The following is a 17,704-nucleotide window of genomic DNA, read 5'->3' as shown; positions in this document are numbered from 1 at the left end:
TCACAAACAGCTTTCATTCTCTGGTGAACCGCCTTTGGGGTGACACCTTCTGCTGTCAACAATTCAATGACTGCACGTTGCTTAAATCTAATTGACTGACCGTTTGTGCAGGGTTCCATACTTTACACTGTTACAACACAACTGTTCAATGATAAGGCTTCCCGCCAAAAGGAGCTGCAGAGAAGAGTCTACGGAACAAGCCAGTACCTGCCGCACACCAATGTTTCCAACTGTTGAAGAGTTACGAAGGTGAAGGCATTATTTTTCAGTCAACACTTGTAATTAAAGTTAAGCTTTCAGAACGCTGTAGAATTAAACCACTGATCAGAATGACGTAAAATTGTAACGGAATATTATCGGAGAAGGGGGAAAACGTACGGCAGAAGAAACACAACAGTGTGAAAAGTAGATCACTAGGTGGGGCCGTATGTGTCAGAATATGTAAATGAAAACACCTGTCATGCGTACGACGCACTGAAGTTGGAATAAACACGCAGGTACATGGTTCTTCCTCCTTTCGCATCTGCGACGTTCGCCGTGACTGTCCTAATGCAGGCTCGCGCTCTGCTTGTAAGGCTCTATTACCAGAATGATGACTGTGTGTCGCTCTGCAAAAGTTCCAGACACTGAAGAGTTTGAAAAAAGGTGTTGGTCCGATGACTACCGAGGGGTTGGAGGAAATGGTTCGGAAATTCGAAAAGACGGGTTCTTTTAGTGTGCAAGCCACAGCAATGCAGGAGGAGACGAGTGGTGGTGTGCAAACGTGTAGTGCACGGAGAATTGCCCGAACATCCTTCTTTGCTATCTGTTCAAAATTACCCATGTGGACGAGTTGCTTCCTGTGGACCTGCCAGCAAAAGAGACCTTTGTTTTAGAATTTCTTGCTCGCATGGAAGTGGACAATGATTGACCTTGGAGGATTTTGTGCACAAACGAAGCCCACTTCCATCTGACAGGATATGTCAATACACAGAATTGTCGAATACGGGCAACGGAAAATCAACCAACACCACTTCATTATGGAAAGGTCACTGTGTGGTGCGGGTTTACGGCATCATTTACGATAGGGACATATTTTTCGAAGACACAGTTAGTTCCGGTCCTGTTATCTGTACCGTCACTGGCAAGAGCTATGAGTGTCTTTTGCGTATCCACGTCATTCCAGCTCTCCAACAGCGTGGATGTGTGGATAGGATCATTTTAATGCAAGATGGCGCACGTCCGCACATTGCAAATCTAGTTAAGCAGCTGCTGAAGCGCTGTTTCAGAAATGCTAGAATTATCAGCCGCCATTTCCCTGCAGCCTGGCCGTCCCGATCACCTGATCTTAATCCGTGTGACTTCTGGCTGTGGGGCTATCTGAAAGATGTTGTGTTCAGTGTTCCGACTGCAAACTTAGCTACATTGAAGGCACGCACTGCGCAACACATTCTGAACGTGACCCCGGAAGCACTTGGATCAGTTGTGGATGCTATTTCCCGATTTCAGCTTGTTGCAGAAAACGGTGGACAGTATATTGAACACGTTTTGCGCCAGTCACACCGAAATTAATAATCCGATTTGATTTTCATTGATGATTTTTATGCGGTTTTCGGCCTCAGGATAGTTAAAAACCGATTTCCCATCGTATATGATATGACCTTGCCTTGGCGAATGGGCTTACGGGCTTACGTAACTAACAGTATCACACCTGTACAAGCCGGCCGAAGTGGCCGTGCGGTTAAAGGCGCTGCAGTCTGGAACCGCAAGACCGCTACGGTCGCAGGTTCGAATCCTGCCTCGCGCATGGATGTTTGTGATGTCCTTAGGTTAGTTAGGTTTAACTAGTTCTAAGTTCTAGGGGACTAATGACCTCAGCAGTTGAGTCCCATAGTGCTCAGAGCCATTTGAACCAACACCTGTACACCGGCCGGCCGCGGTGGCCGTGCGGTTCTGGCGCTGCAGTCCGGAACCGCGGGACTGCTACGGTCGCAGGTTCGAATCCTGCCTCGGGCATGGGTGTGTGTGATGTCCTTAGGTTAATTAGGTTTAAGTAGTTCTAAGTTCTAGGGGACTTATGACCTAAGATGTTGAGTCCCACAGTGCTCAGAGCCATTTGAACCATTTTTGAACCTGTACACCCGTGCATCCTGGGTAGAACAGTTTGTTTAACGTCAAACTTACACCTTAGGCGTTGTTGTATTATACATTTGTCATTTGCAGTCAACATGCCATCTATTGCTAGATTTTGTAACTATTTATTTTTCTTCTGCCATACGTTTTCCACCTTCTTCGATAATATTCCGTTGCAATTTGACGTCATTCTGACTAGTCATGTTACTTCTACACCGGTTTGAAAGTTTAACTTTTATTATAATCACACTGTATATAGTCACTACAACGTGTAAATGTTTTACTGCCATCTGATAATGTCTTTGGAGCAATGATAACCCATGCAGACCACAGACTATTATTCTCTTCTATGATAACATCGTAAAGTTGTTGATTTATAAACTCTTCTACGACTGTTTACAAATGGTGTGGAGTCTGTGTACTTCTCTGTAGACAGTCAACTCACTCTCATTTGGAGTAAGATAGAAAGCGAATGGTGTGGCAGGTAATGGTCCAGGAGGATCAAGTAACACCATGTATTCCTCCAATAGTCTCTCCATTTACACCTTCTCCTATCTGTCTTGAATTGATACTTTCTTAATGAGTATGGTTATTTGACAGACTGTTCTAGCGTTGCGTGAACTAGTTTGAAATTCCTGTTTAACTCACCCTGATCCAGTGCTTCCAGGTTGGCTATCAGAGTGCCAAATGATTGTTTCCCCTCTTTAGAATTAAAATTATCATTGGTGACAAGCACAACAATGCTTCCACTAATTTCCTGTATGTAGGACAACTACATGTAAAATATTGTGCTTTTTCTGACTTTTCAATCTCAAGCAAAGGTTCAGTACAGATAAGAACAAGCAGATCAGGCATTACGTCACGCCAGATTCATTTTCCAGTGGTTTCGGTATTATACTCCGCGAATTGACTTTAAGGGATCTTGTACACAGTTTAGGTGGCCACCCCTAGCCTGGAATAATTCTATTGATAGTAATGGTTTTCTGCCCGCAAAAACGAAATGACATGGTGTTGCGTGCAGTTCTACTATATGCCGCTCTGTCATCTCTGGCTTGATGCACAACAAGGAAATCTAAATCGGGTATGATTTCGTAGCCTCTGCCAATCATAGGGAGGACCTCTGCATTAACCCAGACATTTGTTCCCCCGTCCACCCCCCCCCAACCCTCAACCCACCCCCGCCCTCTGTGAATCCACTGAACAGAGTGAACCAACATGACACCCACCCCTGTGATGCTTAATCTCCAGTGTAGTGGGTTTATTTGTACATTGCCTGTCGCTGTTTCCACACAGAGGTGACATGTGATAACCTTCACTGGAAACGTTGTACGATGGACACACCGCACCCTGACTCACTCAGCACGGAGGAAAACTTTGTGGCTACTTTTCCTGTCTCTGTAAACTATTATTACTGCGGTTACGTTCACAATGTCTTAAATGTGTACATATTTGTCACTGTTGTTCCTTGCACTTATGCTTCATATGCCCTGCATGACTACATCTAAAACTTTTGTATCTGTATTAAATGTCACTTTATCTTCCAGTGTTTTTACGACATCAGCTTCACCCAGTGCTGTCGCGCTTTCTATTGCTTCATTCGCAGCCTTTGGAAATCCATACGAACAATACATGACATTTCATGTGCTAACCCATTAGAAACGCATCAAGTGCTCTCAGTTTGGCTTTCTGTAATATGCGTGTGTAAGTGTTCTCGTCCTTAGTGAGGTGATATCTAATGATATTAATTTCATCAATTCGGTCTGCAAAATTCTCGACCAAACCCTGCGTTTCTCAAGTATCCCGTTAAATTGCACACAGTAACATCTTGTTGTATTTTTCCCTCTATTTCTCCACTAATCCTTCGCTCGAACCATCAAATGACTGTGTTTCTCTTAATTTCCAGTGCACATTAAATATGCCGCAGCATCTCCAACAAACTTTAGTTAAGCAGGTGTAAATAACAGCTCATTATTCCAGTTTCTCAAACTGGTAGATGTACCTATATTATATACCGAGAAACACGAAGCAAACTTCCCCTGATTCCTCAGATAATAGAGTGACAATAAAGCGCTGCTAGTATCATATGTTCATTAGGATATGACCATTCCCTCCTTTCCTTCCTTAGCTGGCGTAAATCTGCCTGCAACTGAGCTACTCTACCTGTTCAATAAGGAATAGAACACATTTGTATTCAGATGACAGGTTGGTTTTATTCAGAATTCCAATACACAATAATCTTCCCATCTATTTCGGTTACAAGATCCTGTTCTTCTACATAGTTTCCGTCAAGTGAGATGACCTTATGCCTCCTTGCTGACAGGGCCTGTATGTCCACATGGTACCACTCTAGAAAGTCGGCGTCGGAGCTCCATCAATAAAATCCCCATCATTCACGTACTCCTCCCCATGGGTGCTTCCTTCATTGCGCCAAACAGGCGGAAGGTGCGAGATCCCGGCTGTAGCGTGGATGAGGAATAACGGTCCAATGAAGTCTTGCGAGCTCCTCTCGGCGGCACAGAATTGTGTGAGGTTTAGCGCTGCCTTGGGGAAGAAGAAGAAGTTCGTTTGCATTTTTGTGGCGATGTACATGCTGATGTCGTTTTATCAGTTCCCTGAGGGAGCATCATGCTGGAGCAAACAGAATATCCCTTCAGAATCCCAAAATACCGTGGCCATGCTTTTACCGGTTGAGGGTGCGGTTACCAACTTTTTCTGTGGAGCAGAGGTGGTACGGTGCCACTCCACGGATTGCCGTTTTGTTTCAGATTCGAAATGATGAACCCATGTTTCATCGCTTCTGATGATGTTCAACAAATAATTGTCGCGATCAGCCTCGGAACGCACAAGCAACCCCGCACAGATGCTCGTGCATTCCTCGTTATTTTCTTCTGTTAAGCAGCTAGTAAAACAGGAGGCATAGACCTTTGAGTACCCCAATTGTTAGACGAGTGTGTCACCACGACCAACAGAGACATTTGGTTGACAAGAGAAGTGATTGTAATCCGTCGATTACCTTGAATGATAGTGTCCAGACGTTCTAACATTGCAGGAGTTATAGCTGTGTGCGGGAGGCTGGCACACGGGAGATCGGACAGACTTGTGCGGCGTCATAGAAATGGAAATGAGCGTATGGCATTGTGGGCTGGGAGCACCCATTCGGAGAAGCTTGGCCGCCGAGGGCAAGTACTTATTGCATTCGATGCCACATTGGGCGACTTGAGCGTCGGAGATGGTAATGAAATTATGATGAGGACAACACAACACCCAGTGCCTGAGCGGAGAAAAATCTCCCGCCCTCCTGGGAATCGAACCCGGGCCCCTTGGCGTGGCATTCCGCCGCGCTGACCACTCAGCTAACGGGGGCGGACGGCGTCGTAGAGATGATGAGAGACGACTAGTCATACCCATCGTGCTTTTTTTCGCTGACAGGTCTCCGTAGATATTCTGCAAGTACCTCTGAATATGTGTGATGCACTGGTTACACGGCAAAAGAAACTCAATGACAGCTCACAGCTTGGACCGCACCTCCGTTACGGACGCCATTTTGAAAGCATCGCCAACTATCAGAAGTTCATGAAACAACAGGCGTTCAAGCAGGAATATTCGATGATGTTCCACAACAAATTACGCTTTGTTTCAACCGAAATTGGCCGAGAAAAAGTATCGCGTCACTTATTGAACGTCCCTCGTGCTTGATCTATCACATGCTGAATCGCACTCTGACCTAGTACTTTTACAGCCATATTGCTGCTTACTACCTCCATAACTGAACAGAATACGCAGAACATAAGAAAGAAGACAGAATACAGAACACAACTGTACATGCCCAAAAGAACCCTAGAATAGGCACATACTGAAACTGCTGGGTACGATTTTCCTGCTGCCGAACCATGGCATTAGCTGGTTTCTTCTAGTTGTCGTCCGTGTTCAGCAGAACTTCTAACACCAACTGTAATGTGGTTTCTCAAATGGCTGCCTGTGGGGGGCAATTCTCTGTGGAAGGTGGATATAGGTGCGGCAGAAAAAGGGAGTTCGTCGATACCCCTTTACTGCTGTTTGTTGGATTCGCCGGCCGCTGAGGCCGAGCGGATCTAGGCCATTCACTCCGGAACGACGCGGCTGCTAAGGTCGCAGGTTCGAATCCTACTTCAGGCATGGACGTGTGTGATGTCCTTAGGTTAGTTAGCTTTTAAGTAGTTCTAAGTGTAGGAGACTGATGACCTAAGACGTCATCGTGCTTAGAGCCATTTCAACCATTTTGTTAGATTCGTTAGATCTGAGTGCTGCTAGCGTCGACAACGAGTGAGTCACAGATGTTTTAACGGGATCTGGCAGCGTGCTGACCTCCGGCCTGCCCTTGAAGGTGATAGCACTGCACTGGCGCAACTGCGCTGGCTGCTGCTGCTGTGTCGGAAAAGTGACGCGTTACCGCCTGGCCTGCAACATGGTGCCGGCCGGTGTGGCCGAGCGGTTCTAGGCGCTTCAGTCTGGAACCGCGAGACCGCTACGGTCGCAGGTTCGAATCCTGCCTCAGGCATGGATGTGTGTGATGTCCTTAGGTTAGTTAGCTTTTAAGTAGTTCTAAGGTCTAGGGGACTGATGACCTCAGAAGTTACGTCCCATAGTGCTCAGAGCCATTTGAACCATTTGCAACATGGTTGGCCTGGCGAACACAGTTGTCCCTGTGAACACGTCAGGCTGCGATGTCCGATCCATGGAGAGGAAGTAGTCCAAAGATACATTACCAGATGCAGAGCTGACTGGATCATCCACGTCATAGACCCGTGCAGGGGTCAGGATGTTGGGCTGCCTGATCTCGCAGACGATCGGGCAGCAGACAGAGGATAGATGATCGGTCGGCAACAGCAATTTTGCAGCATCAGCACTAGCAGTACGGTATCGACCAGCGCAGGCTGAACGTCATACTACTGCACAGCTGTCCGACAACGACGTGCTTATCCGCCCGTGGGGGAGAGGGGGGAAGGGAGAGGGGCGGGGAGGGGAGGGGGAGGGTGGAGAGGGAGGGGGAGGAGGAGTGGTTGAAATGTGGTTACTCTGGGTTGCCCCTTTGTCTTGGTGCTCTCCTTCAGCTCTGAGCTCTACTGTGGTTTATCACATTACATAGTGTGTATGTAGTTGTCTTTCCTCTAGCACTGAGCAATAATAAGTAGTGCAGCTCAGTACAGGATAAATTATAGCTGGCCCTATACAGCGCGAGGAAAATATCAACAGAGAAACCTGATAGACTGACATTCTAACTTTCCTAGAAAAGGAAAACCTTTATTTTGACTGCAGTTCCATAAGCTGCGATTAAGGCACTCTTAGCCATGTCCATTCTTGTACAACAATGCCCAGCAGACTCTTAGCAGAGATGAGAAAAGAAGAGGAAAATGTTCGATGGTGTTCTGAGTTTAGAAATGTTTTAACGTACCAAACTACTCTTTCGTGGGTATGTAGTAATCGCTAGGTAAATGTCACAACTGTGTATTTTGTGAATTTTTGTGGTATTTCTCTGTTACGTAGAGGTTAAACGCCATTCGCGGCTTGTCTGATGTCCGTCACACTGATATTTGCCTACTGGGAAGAACTTAGACGTCATTCGCGATTTATCTGTTGTCTGCTATGCAACCGCGCTTTGTGCTATTCTACTGTTTTAATGCAGCAAAAGTCAGAGTTCTAGACAGAATGCCTTGGTACGTTGTCCCTTCCATGTTTTACATTGCCCATCCTTATTTTATCAAAAATTTACGTGGTACAACCGTGGCAGTGAAAAATTTAGGTTAATTCTTTCCAAACGAATGCAGCTTTCTGATTATCTCTAGGGTCAAAAAGAAAATTTCGTCTCCAGCGCTGACAGTGTTGAGCATCAATAGACGAAGTTCAAGAATCTTGTACAACACGCTATAGAGATATATAATTACCGACAAAAGTTTTGAGGGACCGACAGCTGTGTTGGGAAACTGCACATTTAATCGCAGCGAAAGCTTCACAGTCAATGAACGAAATCAAAACGGTTTTAAGGATCGAAATGCGTGAAGCGTTCAAACGAATTCGAAAATACGCAAATCGAAAAAAGTTTTGCTTCACCTCGGTTACGAGATTTCAGGAATCTGTACAGAAAATTGGAGAAGAGATCAACATAAAAGTCATTTCCGCCCTTTTTATTGCTCATGAAAACCACACATTGCATGTTGTACCACAAGGCAGGGAGACCTTCAGAGGTGGTGGTCCAGATTTTTGTACACACTGGTACCTATAATTCCCAGTAGCACGTCCTCTTGCATTGATGCATGCCTGTATTCGTTGTGCCATTCTATCCACAAGTTCATCAAGGCACTGTTGGTCCAGATTGTCCCACTCCTCAACGGCGATTCGGCGTAGATCCCTCAGAGTGGCTGGTGGGTCACATAGTGCATAAACAGTCCTTTTCAATCCTTCCCAAGCATGTTAGATAGGGTTCATGACTGGAGAACATGCTGTCCTCTCTAGTCGAGCGATGTCGCTATTCTGAAAGAAGTCATTCACAATATGTGCACGATAGGGGCGCGAAATCTCGTCCAAGAAAACGAATGCCTCGCCAATATGCTGCCGATATAGTTTGCTGATATGGCATTCACGTATCGTACAGCCGTTGCGATACTTTGCATGACCACCAGCGGCGTACGTCGGCCCCACATAATGCCACCCCAAAACACCAGAGAACCTCCACCTTGCTACATTCGCTGGACAGTGTGTCTAAGGCGTTTAGCCTGACCGGGTTGCATCCAAACACGTCTCCGACAATTGTCTGGTTGCCGACCGCGGTGGTCTAGCGGTTCTAGGCGCGCAGTCCGGAACCGCGCGACTGCTACAGTCGCAGGTTCGAATCCTGCCTCGGGCATGGATGTGTGTGATGTCCTTAGGTTAGTTAGGTTTAAGTAGTTCTAAGTTCTAGGGGACTGATGACCACAGATGTTAAGTCCCATAGTGCTCAGTGCCATTTGAATTTTTTTGAATTGTCTGGTTGAAAGCACATTCGACAATTATCGGTCAATAGAACGTAATGCCAGTCCTTAGCAGTCCGTACGGCATGTTGCTGGGCAAATCTGTACCGAGCTGCATGGTGTCGTGGTTGCAAAGGTGGACCTAGCCAAGTCTGACACTTCACTCCTTTTCACATTTGTCAGACATCAGCAAAACACCCTGTGAGTGCGTTAGCGGCACCAGAATAAATGACTGGGGTTAGGAGTGAAACCTTATTCTATGACAGAGCACATCGGTGATTAGCTGTACACAATCTGTTTAATTCCTGAATTACTGTCAAAGAAGTACACGAGTTTACATAGATTGTGACACGACACTTTCACGACAGTTGTCGAGATAACACTTCACCTCCTGTTTAGTAGAAATAACACTGAACACAACAATATCAAATTTCTGAAGAACGATCTCTACAAGATTTTTCTTACTTACACACCTTGAAGTTTGCCAATATTATGACAAATCATCCAATTCCGGTTCTAAGTTCGGTACTATTTAGGATGACAATTAAGTCTACGGAGGATGGTTAGTTTTTGTGACAAGATGAGCAAAAGATTACTCAAGGTCTCTAGAGTTCACAGTGGACGCCAGCTCGTGAAGCAACAAGTTTATGCCTCTGCCAACGGCATTTATCTTTTAGCTGCACTGTGCTGTCGGCTGCATTGCTGCTCTTGCCCTCTGAAAATCCTATAAAAAGCTAATCAAAATCTTTACTGATTTCATCAGTGAAAGTGTCCTATGTTTCTAGTTAGGCGAGAAAACATGCTCTCATCCCTAGTCTGGAAAATATGGCGATATACACATGTATAGATGGTGCAGCGTTTTTACTTCAATGCCCTCCCAGGTCTTGCAAGAACAATTAACTATGTGGCTGTTTCGTTTCTCTGCTATTGGAGCCAACGACTCTTCAGCTTATTTCTAGCTGAATTTCAACCAAAGTGAACGCAGGATTCACACAAATTTCCTCTTTTGGCGTCATATAGATGGGCCCTGTTCTACACTTGACACTGGTTCAGAGGAGAGTCTGTGTCCTTTCCTGCTTCACGTCACGGCTTTTTTAAACCAATGGGAGCATTCCTTTCATCTTGTGGAAACTACCTCTGCCAATCGCAAAGGGTCTACCTTTAAACTTCGTCGAAATATCACCCCTTTCTACTCCTTCCGAGTTTATTTCAGCCAATCGGAAATTTTGTGCCCACTCCTGACACCTAAAAGTTACACGCGTACATCATGAGTGTACCACGAGAATTTCACATGATCAACTGCATCGCTGGACTATTTTCATCAGTCGGGAAATTCCACAACAGAGTTTTCTAAAAGATTTCTCCATCGCAAGCAGTGCTGCGCCGCTACCTGCTCCCCTCGACGTACCGCCTAGTGAGTTCCTTGTCCCTCTCGCCGCAGGTCACGGAACCCTTTTAGAAGAGTTCCATTGTACTAGGGCCGTGACGGCGCTACTCGTGTCTGTTCCCAAACAAAAACTTTTCTTCCAGCAGCTTTATTCAGCTTTTGCTCTTTTACATGCAGGATTTGGGTTCGGTGTGTTAAAACCGTCAAATCGAGTGTCATTTCTTTGCATTACGTACTGTAGATTTTGACAGGCAAATCTGCCCGTTATTGCCGAAGTATGTCAGGTGAAATTTTCATCTACCATTTATGATGTATAAAATCTCATGTAAGGTGCGAAATTGATAATCATTCAAGCTGGCAACTTACACATTGACGACAGGAGTGAAGTTGCGCATCATCCAGCCTGTTGTGCACAGTTTGAGTCATATCACAGCCTCCTGTGGCTGCACCAAAAGCATTATTCAACATGGTGGCGTGCCGTCAGGGTTCCTCCATTCCATAATCCGTAGGTAGCGGTCATCCACTGCAGTAGTAGCCCTTGGGCTGCCTGAGCAAGGTGTATGATGGAGAGTTCCTGTCTCTCTGTATCTCCTCCATATCCGAAGAACATCGCTTTGGTTCACTCCCAGACGTCTGGACACCTTCCTTATTGAGAGCCCTTCCTAGTACAAAGAAAAAATGCGGACGTGATCGAACCGCGGTATTGACTGCCTAGGCATGGTATGGTTGAACTACAGACAACACGAGCCATGTACATCCTTCCTGGTGGAATGACTGGAACTGATCAGTTGTCAGACGCCCTGTGTCTAATAAGCACTACTCATGCATGGTTGTTTACATCTCTTGGCAGGTTTAGTGACATCTATGAACAGTCAAAGGGACTATGTCTGTGATAAAATATTCACAGTCCACGTCTATCTTCAGGAGTTCTGGTAACCAGGGTGATGCAAAACTTTTTTTGATATGTGTAAATTCCATCTACCAACCTGATAGAAAATCCTAAGAAGTTTTCGTGTTATGTTAAATCAGCTATCGAATCTAAGTCATCTCTCCAAACACTGTCACAATAACGGCATCGAAAACGAAAATGACTCAGTGAAGGCCAAAATACTAAACATCTTGTGTCTTGTTGTTCCCGCTTTAAATCGTCGCAAGAACTTAGAAATAAGTGACCTTGGGATAAAAAAAACTGAAATCAATCCATACAGGAAAGTCCATTAGTTCTGATGAGACACCATTCTACAAAGCATATGCAAAAGAACTTGTCCCTCTTTTATCAGTAGTGTACCAAAATTCAAAGGCAGAGCGAAGCGTTCCTAATGATTGAAAAAAAGCACAGGTATTTCCCGTTGTCTGTGGTCGTCGAACAGACATACAAACCTATAGGCCTAAATCTCTTGATGTCGGTCTGCTGTAGAATGCTATAACACATTCCTTGCTAGAATGTTACGGCACTCCTGGAGACCGAATATCTCCTCTGTAGAAATCCCCTGGGGGGAGGGGAAGCGCTGCCGAAGAGAAAGTGACTATGAGGGAAAGATGGAATAGCCGACAATGGAATAACATTCTACGAGTCTGAGAATGGAACGCGAGAAGTCTTAAAGTAGTAGGAAAGGAGGAAGATCTGAGAAACGAACTCCAAAGGTTCAGTACAGATGTAGTGAGGGCCAGTGAAGTGAACTGGAAAGATGATAAGAATTTTTGGTCAGACGAATGTGTAGTAATATCAACAGTAGCCGAAAATGGTTTAACATGGTTAACAAAACCGTCAGAGATAGTTCAGGTATACATACCGACGTCACAGGCTGAAGATGAAGAGATACATTCCTTGCTAGTAAGTGGCTTACGGTATTTTTAATGTTCAATATGCGTCACAGATCCCAATTCTTTAACCATAGGCTTCTTTCGCAAAGCAGTTGCAATAAAATGTTGTCATGATACCGATTTCAAAAATACCTTTTTGGTATCGTGATTTGTCTTTCGGGACGATCTGACTACAATGTAATCACTATTTTGCTCCTCTGTGTGAGTAATTTTACCGGTTCACAGTGTGTCAAAAGCGCATCTGCCAAATATAGCTAGCACTATATAACCCTTTACCCCTCGCTATAATGCTTATCCAGTACGTGAACACAGGGTATATTCGTACACGGATTCGGACTGAGGACAGAGTGGCGTACGCTGAGAGTCCAGTCATTCATCACGATTGGTTATATGGCACTATTACGTTACCTCTTCCGTAGTATGAGTTCACTTATCTCCCAGCACAACTAAAAATGCTGTATAAAATCATGCCTTTTGAGCTCTGCAACAGCTTTAACTCATGTTCTATGTTATTATTTTCTGAATGAAAACATTGTCCATGCAGGCTGTTTTATTTTATCGATATGATGTTATTTGTTACGTAAAATAGATCATTTCTACCGGCAGCTCTTTTCCGCGGTTCCTTTTTTTCAGAGCGAAGGAATGTTGACGTTTGACTTTTTAAATGTGCTAAATGAGTAATACCAGACAGACAGATTCTTTTGGGTTAGCATCAAGATACCAGAGGCACACAGAAACCACGTAAACTACGGACGTGATAGAGTTAAGTTACATTAAATAAATAGAGGAATCTGTGATAGCGTAGTACTGAAGACTGCAGCTAACTGGAGGAGACTCTCATTGCCTATGTGTTACGGCGTCTGTTTCGCACCAAACGAAATCAGTAAGCCAAGGACAGTCCTTAAGATCCCACAGTAATTATCAAAACTGTATTTCTTTGTAGTTTCACAGTCTGCTGGGATGAGCTACAGATGGAAATAATTATTCTGACAATTTTTAAGTATTATTTAACGTATACGTGAGACTTTGCCTGTGTTCATTTCTATATGCAAGGAAATTCTGAGACCCATAAGTTAGTTCAACACTCTGTGAACTCATAATTTCTTTCCTGAAGGCCGGCCACGGTGGTCTAGGCGCTTCAGTCTGGAACCGCGCGACCGCTACGGTCGCAGGTTCGAATCCTGCCTCGGGCATGGATTTGTGTGATGTCCTTAGGTTAGTTAGGTTTAAGAAGTTCTAAGTTCTAGGGGACTGATGACCTCAGATGTTAAGTCCCATAGTGCTCCGAGCCATTTGAACCATTTTTTTCCTGAAGTCAAGGAGCACCGTATGTAGCTGGTTGCTTTCGCATACGGCGCTATGCATCTCACTGATGAACAGAAAAAGAGGAGTTTCATAAGAGGTCACTTTATGGAGGAGATTTTTAGTTGTCTTAGAGCTTCATAACGGTCTAGCACTAAACATGTTATATAACTGTACAAAAATTGACGTTTGCGATGTAGGCCTGTAATTATGTATATCTGTTCTATGACCCTTTTTGAAACGCTGGTCAATTGTTTCCTGAAGATGGCCCAGTAAGCCGAAAACTAAATAGAAATAAACAAAAAACGGTACAACAAAAACCGTGCCCTTGTTATTGAACATCAAATATTTATTTTGATTGTCCTTTCACCGATGAAAAGTAATGTACGCACCATCGAAAATATCGTCAGACACATGAAGTAAAAGCATGAATATCTAGAGCAATTAACGTTTAGAAATTTGGAGTTCCGAAAAGAAGTTCAAATTTCTGGAGAAGTAGGCCTGTCGTAAGAATAACCTTTCCGTGCTGTCACACCAACGTTTTTAGCGTAAATTGCGCCGTTAGTGTTGGTAGTAATATAATTCACTTGGTTTTCAAATGCGGATATTTTATTTCGTATTGTTCTCAGTTCCAAGACCTTCTGTATTCTCAATACGTTTTTTTAATTGACAAAGCAGCCGTCGTTCTTGTAGTGAGATTCAAAGGACACCATCACAGAATTATTATATAGGATGTATAGGAAAAGTGTCATATATCCCTATAGTACGTAGTATTGGGAAGAAACTAGAAAAAGTAATAAACAATTTACTTACTTTTTCGCCATCTGTCTCATTCTAATTTGTCTTCCATCTTATAGAGAGAGGCCAGAAAGGGTCTGTAAGGGTGTTTTAGGATAAGCTTTGTTGGGGAATAACTGTGAAGAAAGTAATTGGATATGTTACATTGTTTCAGAGTTAATTAACATTGAAGTTAGGCAATAAGGTCGTTGCTCGCGCAAATTGAGGCGGCCCGGCAGAGACGGTGTCGCCAGACATGTACTTTGTTGGTTTCTTAGAGCCGAACGAGAGCGCGAAACAAAAATCTAGACGTGGGACGGTAGTAAGCCAAAGTCTGAGCAGGCTCGTACACTAACTCCTACAACATGAGAACAGCTGACACTATGTGGCGGTTCGCTTGAATACGCGAGTGCAGTGACTTGAGTGGCTAACTTCATTTCCAATCAACTCGGAAACTGCGCAAAGTATAGAATTGTTCTCTTGACAACTATATCTCAGCACAGCCTACGTTTCAACAACCTTACAAGGTTTTCAGACTGTCCTTTATATTCATAGTTAAATTTTTACGGAAACCTCGGAGCGCAAATCCTACTCGCACTCGTCCGGATTGTTTTTTTCTTTTGTTTTCTTTTTAACACATTGTCAGCTGGAGAGCGATCATGAATTCAATGAGAAAAAACCAGATATGAAGTTTTTATTGCCTTGATCACATGTAGGTATACTGGATTAGTAGTTTCGGCAGGGCTAAGCTGCCGTCTTCAGATCTTCGGCTTAGGTTGTGAAATCATGCTGGAAAGAGAGTAAAACATTATCATCGCAACAGAGTCATACACGTGTGCTGCCAGTCAATTCAGACACATGTGGCACTTCCTGATGTGTCACACATGTATGATTGTGCTGCTACGAGGACATTTATTTTTCTTAAAGGGCTTAATGTTTTAGTCTCTGTGAGTCCTTTACCATGGTATAAAGACAAACGTGCGGTTTATCGTACAGCATGATTTCATATACTGTACACTGAGATTCTGAAGATGGCAGCTTATCCATGCCGGAACTAGTAATCAAGTGCACCTAAATGCGATTAAGGCTATAAAACAAACCTGAAGCTTTCTTTACGCTCTGCACATCAGCTGGCGTAGTAACCTACTCAACAAACTGCATAGCATTCTTACGAATATAGTGGGTCGCCTTACTTACTGCTCTTTACGGCTCAATGCGCAGGCACAGTGACACCTTTGAGTAATACTGACGTTGTACTTCCACAGCTGATTAATACGAATACAAAAAAAACTACAACAGCTGTTATTTTAGGTGCACGTATTAACGCACTGCTGTTTTCATTCTATACCAACAGCCTCAGGTGACAGCTCCCACTTGGTCAACAGACAACGTTATTATACAGCAGGGCCGGCCAGAAATTCTGCACGCGTGCGGTGCTCCTGCACATGTGCAACTTCCGGGTCACAGCGTGCACGGCGCAGCCGTCAGCGTTCGTGTAGTGCATGTTTCTAGGCACAGATGTCGCTCCTCTGTTACACAAAGTGCGTTATCGACACCTCGTATGTATATCACAACCTGGGCTGTATCTGTAAGATCTGTTGCTTTATCGAGCGCAACAGAGAAACAACAAAGTATTTAGCCTTATTTATTAGCTGCCTGTGCAGATCGCTGGCCATAGCACTGATACGTCTTGTCACCGTTTGTTTGGATGGACTGATTTCTTGAAACCTGCTAACGTTCGTGGGACACACGAGTTCTGCAGCATCAATCAGACACCCTTTCACAAACTCCCCTTCGGAAAAGGGTTTCCCAGATTGTAAAATTCTTAATGCGATTTTAAAACTTGCTCGCAGTGAAGATTTAGTGTGGTTGTCACTCTGGAAAATTGAAAATGGTACATTGTATAGTGTACAGTAAAACAGACATAAATGTAACACAAGAAACTAAGAGCTCAAGAAGTAGCAGTTACATTGACGTACAGTGAAATCGAGTTGATGTGTCTCATCCATTTTCTGAAGGAAATTTAATTTTGCTTGCCGTTCTTCACTGTTGAGTACACTACACTCGTCTTTGTGATATGTATTGTAATGTCTTTCAATTGAAAACTTACGGTGGACGTCTATTATTCGGCAGCACAGCAATCGCTGTGAGTTTTCACCAACGGCTACAAAAAATAATTGCAGTTCCCAGTCATTTTTAAACGACTGAGAACATAGATCTCCCGTCCTTTGCTTTTTCACAGTACTTGCCATTTCTCAGTACTTCTCTGTTAAGGTTACGGTCACCAGGGGTAAACGAGACTGGATATGTTGCGCTCTTGCTTGTACCACAGGGAATTGAAGCCGCCGCCGATCATTTAGGACACATGTCTAATAACAGATGTCGCTGTCGCTCGCTGTCGCACACGTGCGCACATGTGCAGCACTTCCGCACGTCTGCACACTGTGCAGCGTTTGGCCGGCCCCGCGTATACAATGACACCGGTCGCTTCTTAATTAATGCACCTGAAATAGCAGCTGTTGTGGTTTTCTTAAGACTCATCATTGAGTACTCACCCTGAATCGCAGAGGTCCCACGGGCGGCCTGGCGTATGGCAGGTTGTAGAAGGCCAGGAAGCGGCGACCACTGCTGGACTCTTTGTGGACGCCGCGCACGGCGCCGAGCCGGGTCCTTGCCACGCGCTCGCCCTCGCCCGCCTTGCTCAGCGAGGCTGCCAGCAGCAGCAGCAGCAGCAGCAGCAGTGACGTCATCGAAGCGTACAGGCGCGCGGCCATCTTTCGTCTGATAAAACGGTAGCCAGCGCCACTGTGTTCCGTTGCTGCGCTCAGCCGCTAACTAGGTACCTCCCACCGTGCCAACTTCTTCGCGCTGCTCAAGTGAACGGCGTATGGAGCAAGCTGCGTACACTCATGAGCCAGATGTTAACGACTGATTTCCCTTTTCATGTTATATAAAGAAAATAGACAGGGAAATCTGCCGCCTGAAGCAAGGAACGATTCATTTAGTGTTCTCTCGTATAGTTTGTTTCGCAGTCCAAACTTTTCTCTTTTTTTTTCTATTTTTGTCATCTGTTCCTGAACAGTTTGAGCGGTACGCCACGAATTCCCATCCTGCGCCAACCATTTCATCTCAGAGTAGCACTTGCAACTTACGTCCTCGATTATTTGCTGGATGTATTTCAATCTCTGTCTTCTGCTACAGTTTTTCCCCTCTAGAGCTTCCTCTAGTAGCATGGAAGTCATTCCTCGATGTCTTGCTGTCGTACTTTCCTCCCGTCCCTTCTTCTTCTCAGTGTTTTACATATTCTCTGCCGTCCTAT

At 44.6% G+C, this 17,704-nt stretch overlaps 1 protein-coding gene across 2 annotated transcripts in view; it reads right to left on the bottom strand.

Moving 5' to 3' along the window:
• The window catches only part of LOC124606755 (juvenile hormone esterase-like), a 101,002-nt gene extending 83,680 nt beyond the window's left edge, over window positions 1-17,322 (bottom strand). Inside the window, exon 1 of one of the 2 annotated variants that reach the window (XM_047138804.1) lies at window positions 16,941-17,322. In XM_047138804.1, the coding sequence (XP_046994760.1) occupies window positions 16,941-17,159 (219 nt within the window). In that variant the 5' untranslated portion in view covers window positions 17,160-17,322. Of the gene's footprint in view, window positions 1-6,857; window positions 7,005-16,940 lie in introns of those variants that run through there. The other variant, XM_047138805.1, reaches the window with a different exon arrangement.
• Between the last annotated feature and the right edge of the window lie 382 nt (window positions 17,323-17,704).

The sequence above is a fragment of the Schistocerca americana genome, chromosome 3, assembly GCF_021461395.2.
Source record: "Schistocerca americana isolate TAMUIC-IGC-003095 chromosome 3, iqSchAmer2.1, whole genome shotgun sequence".
NCBI lineage: Eukaryota > Metazoa > Arthropoda > Insecta > Orthoptera > Acrididae > Schistocerca > Schistocerca americana.
The sequence above is the reverse complement of the archived record's forward strand: the minus strand, read 5'-3'. Positions and strand labels throughout refer to the sequence as shown.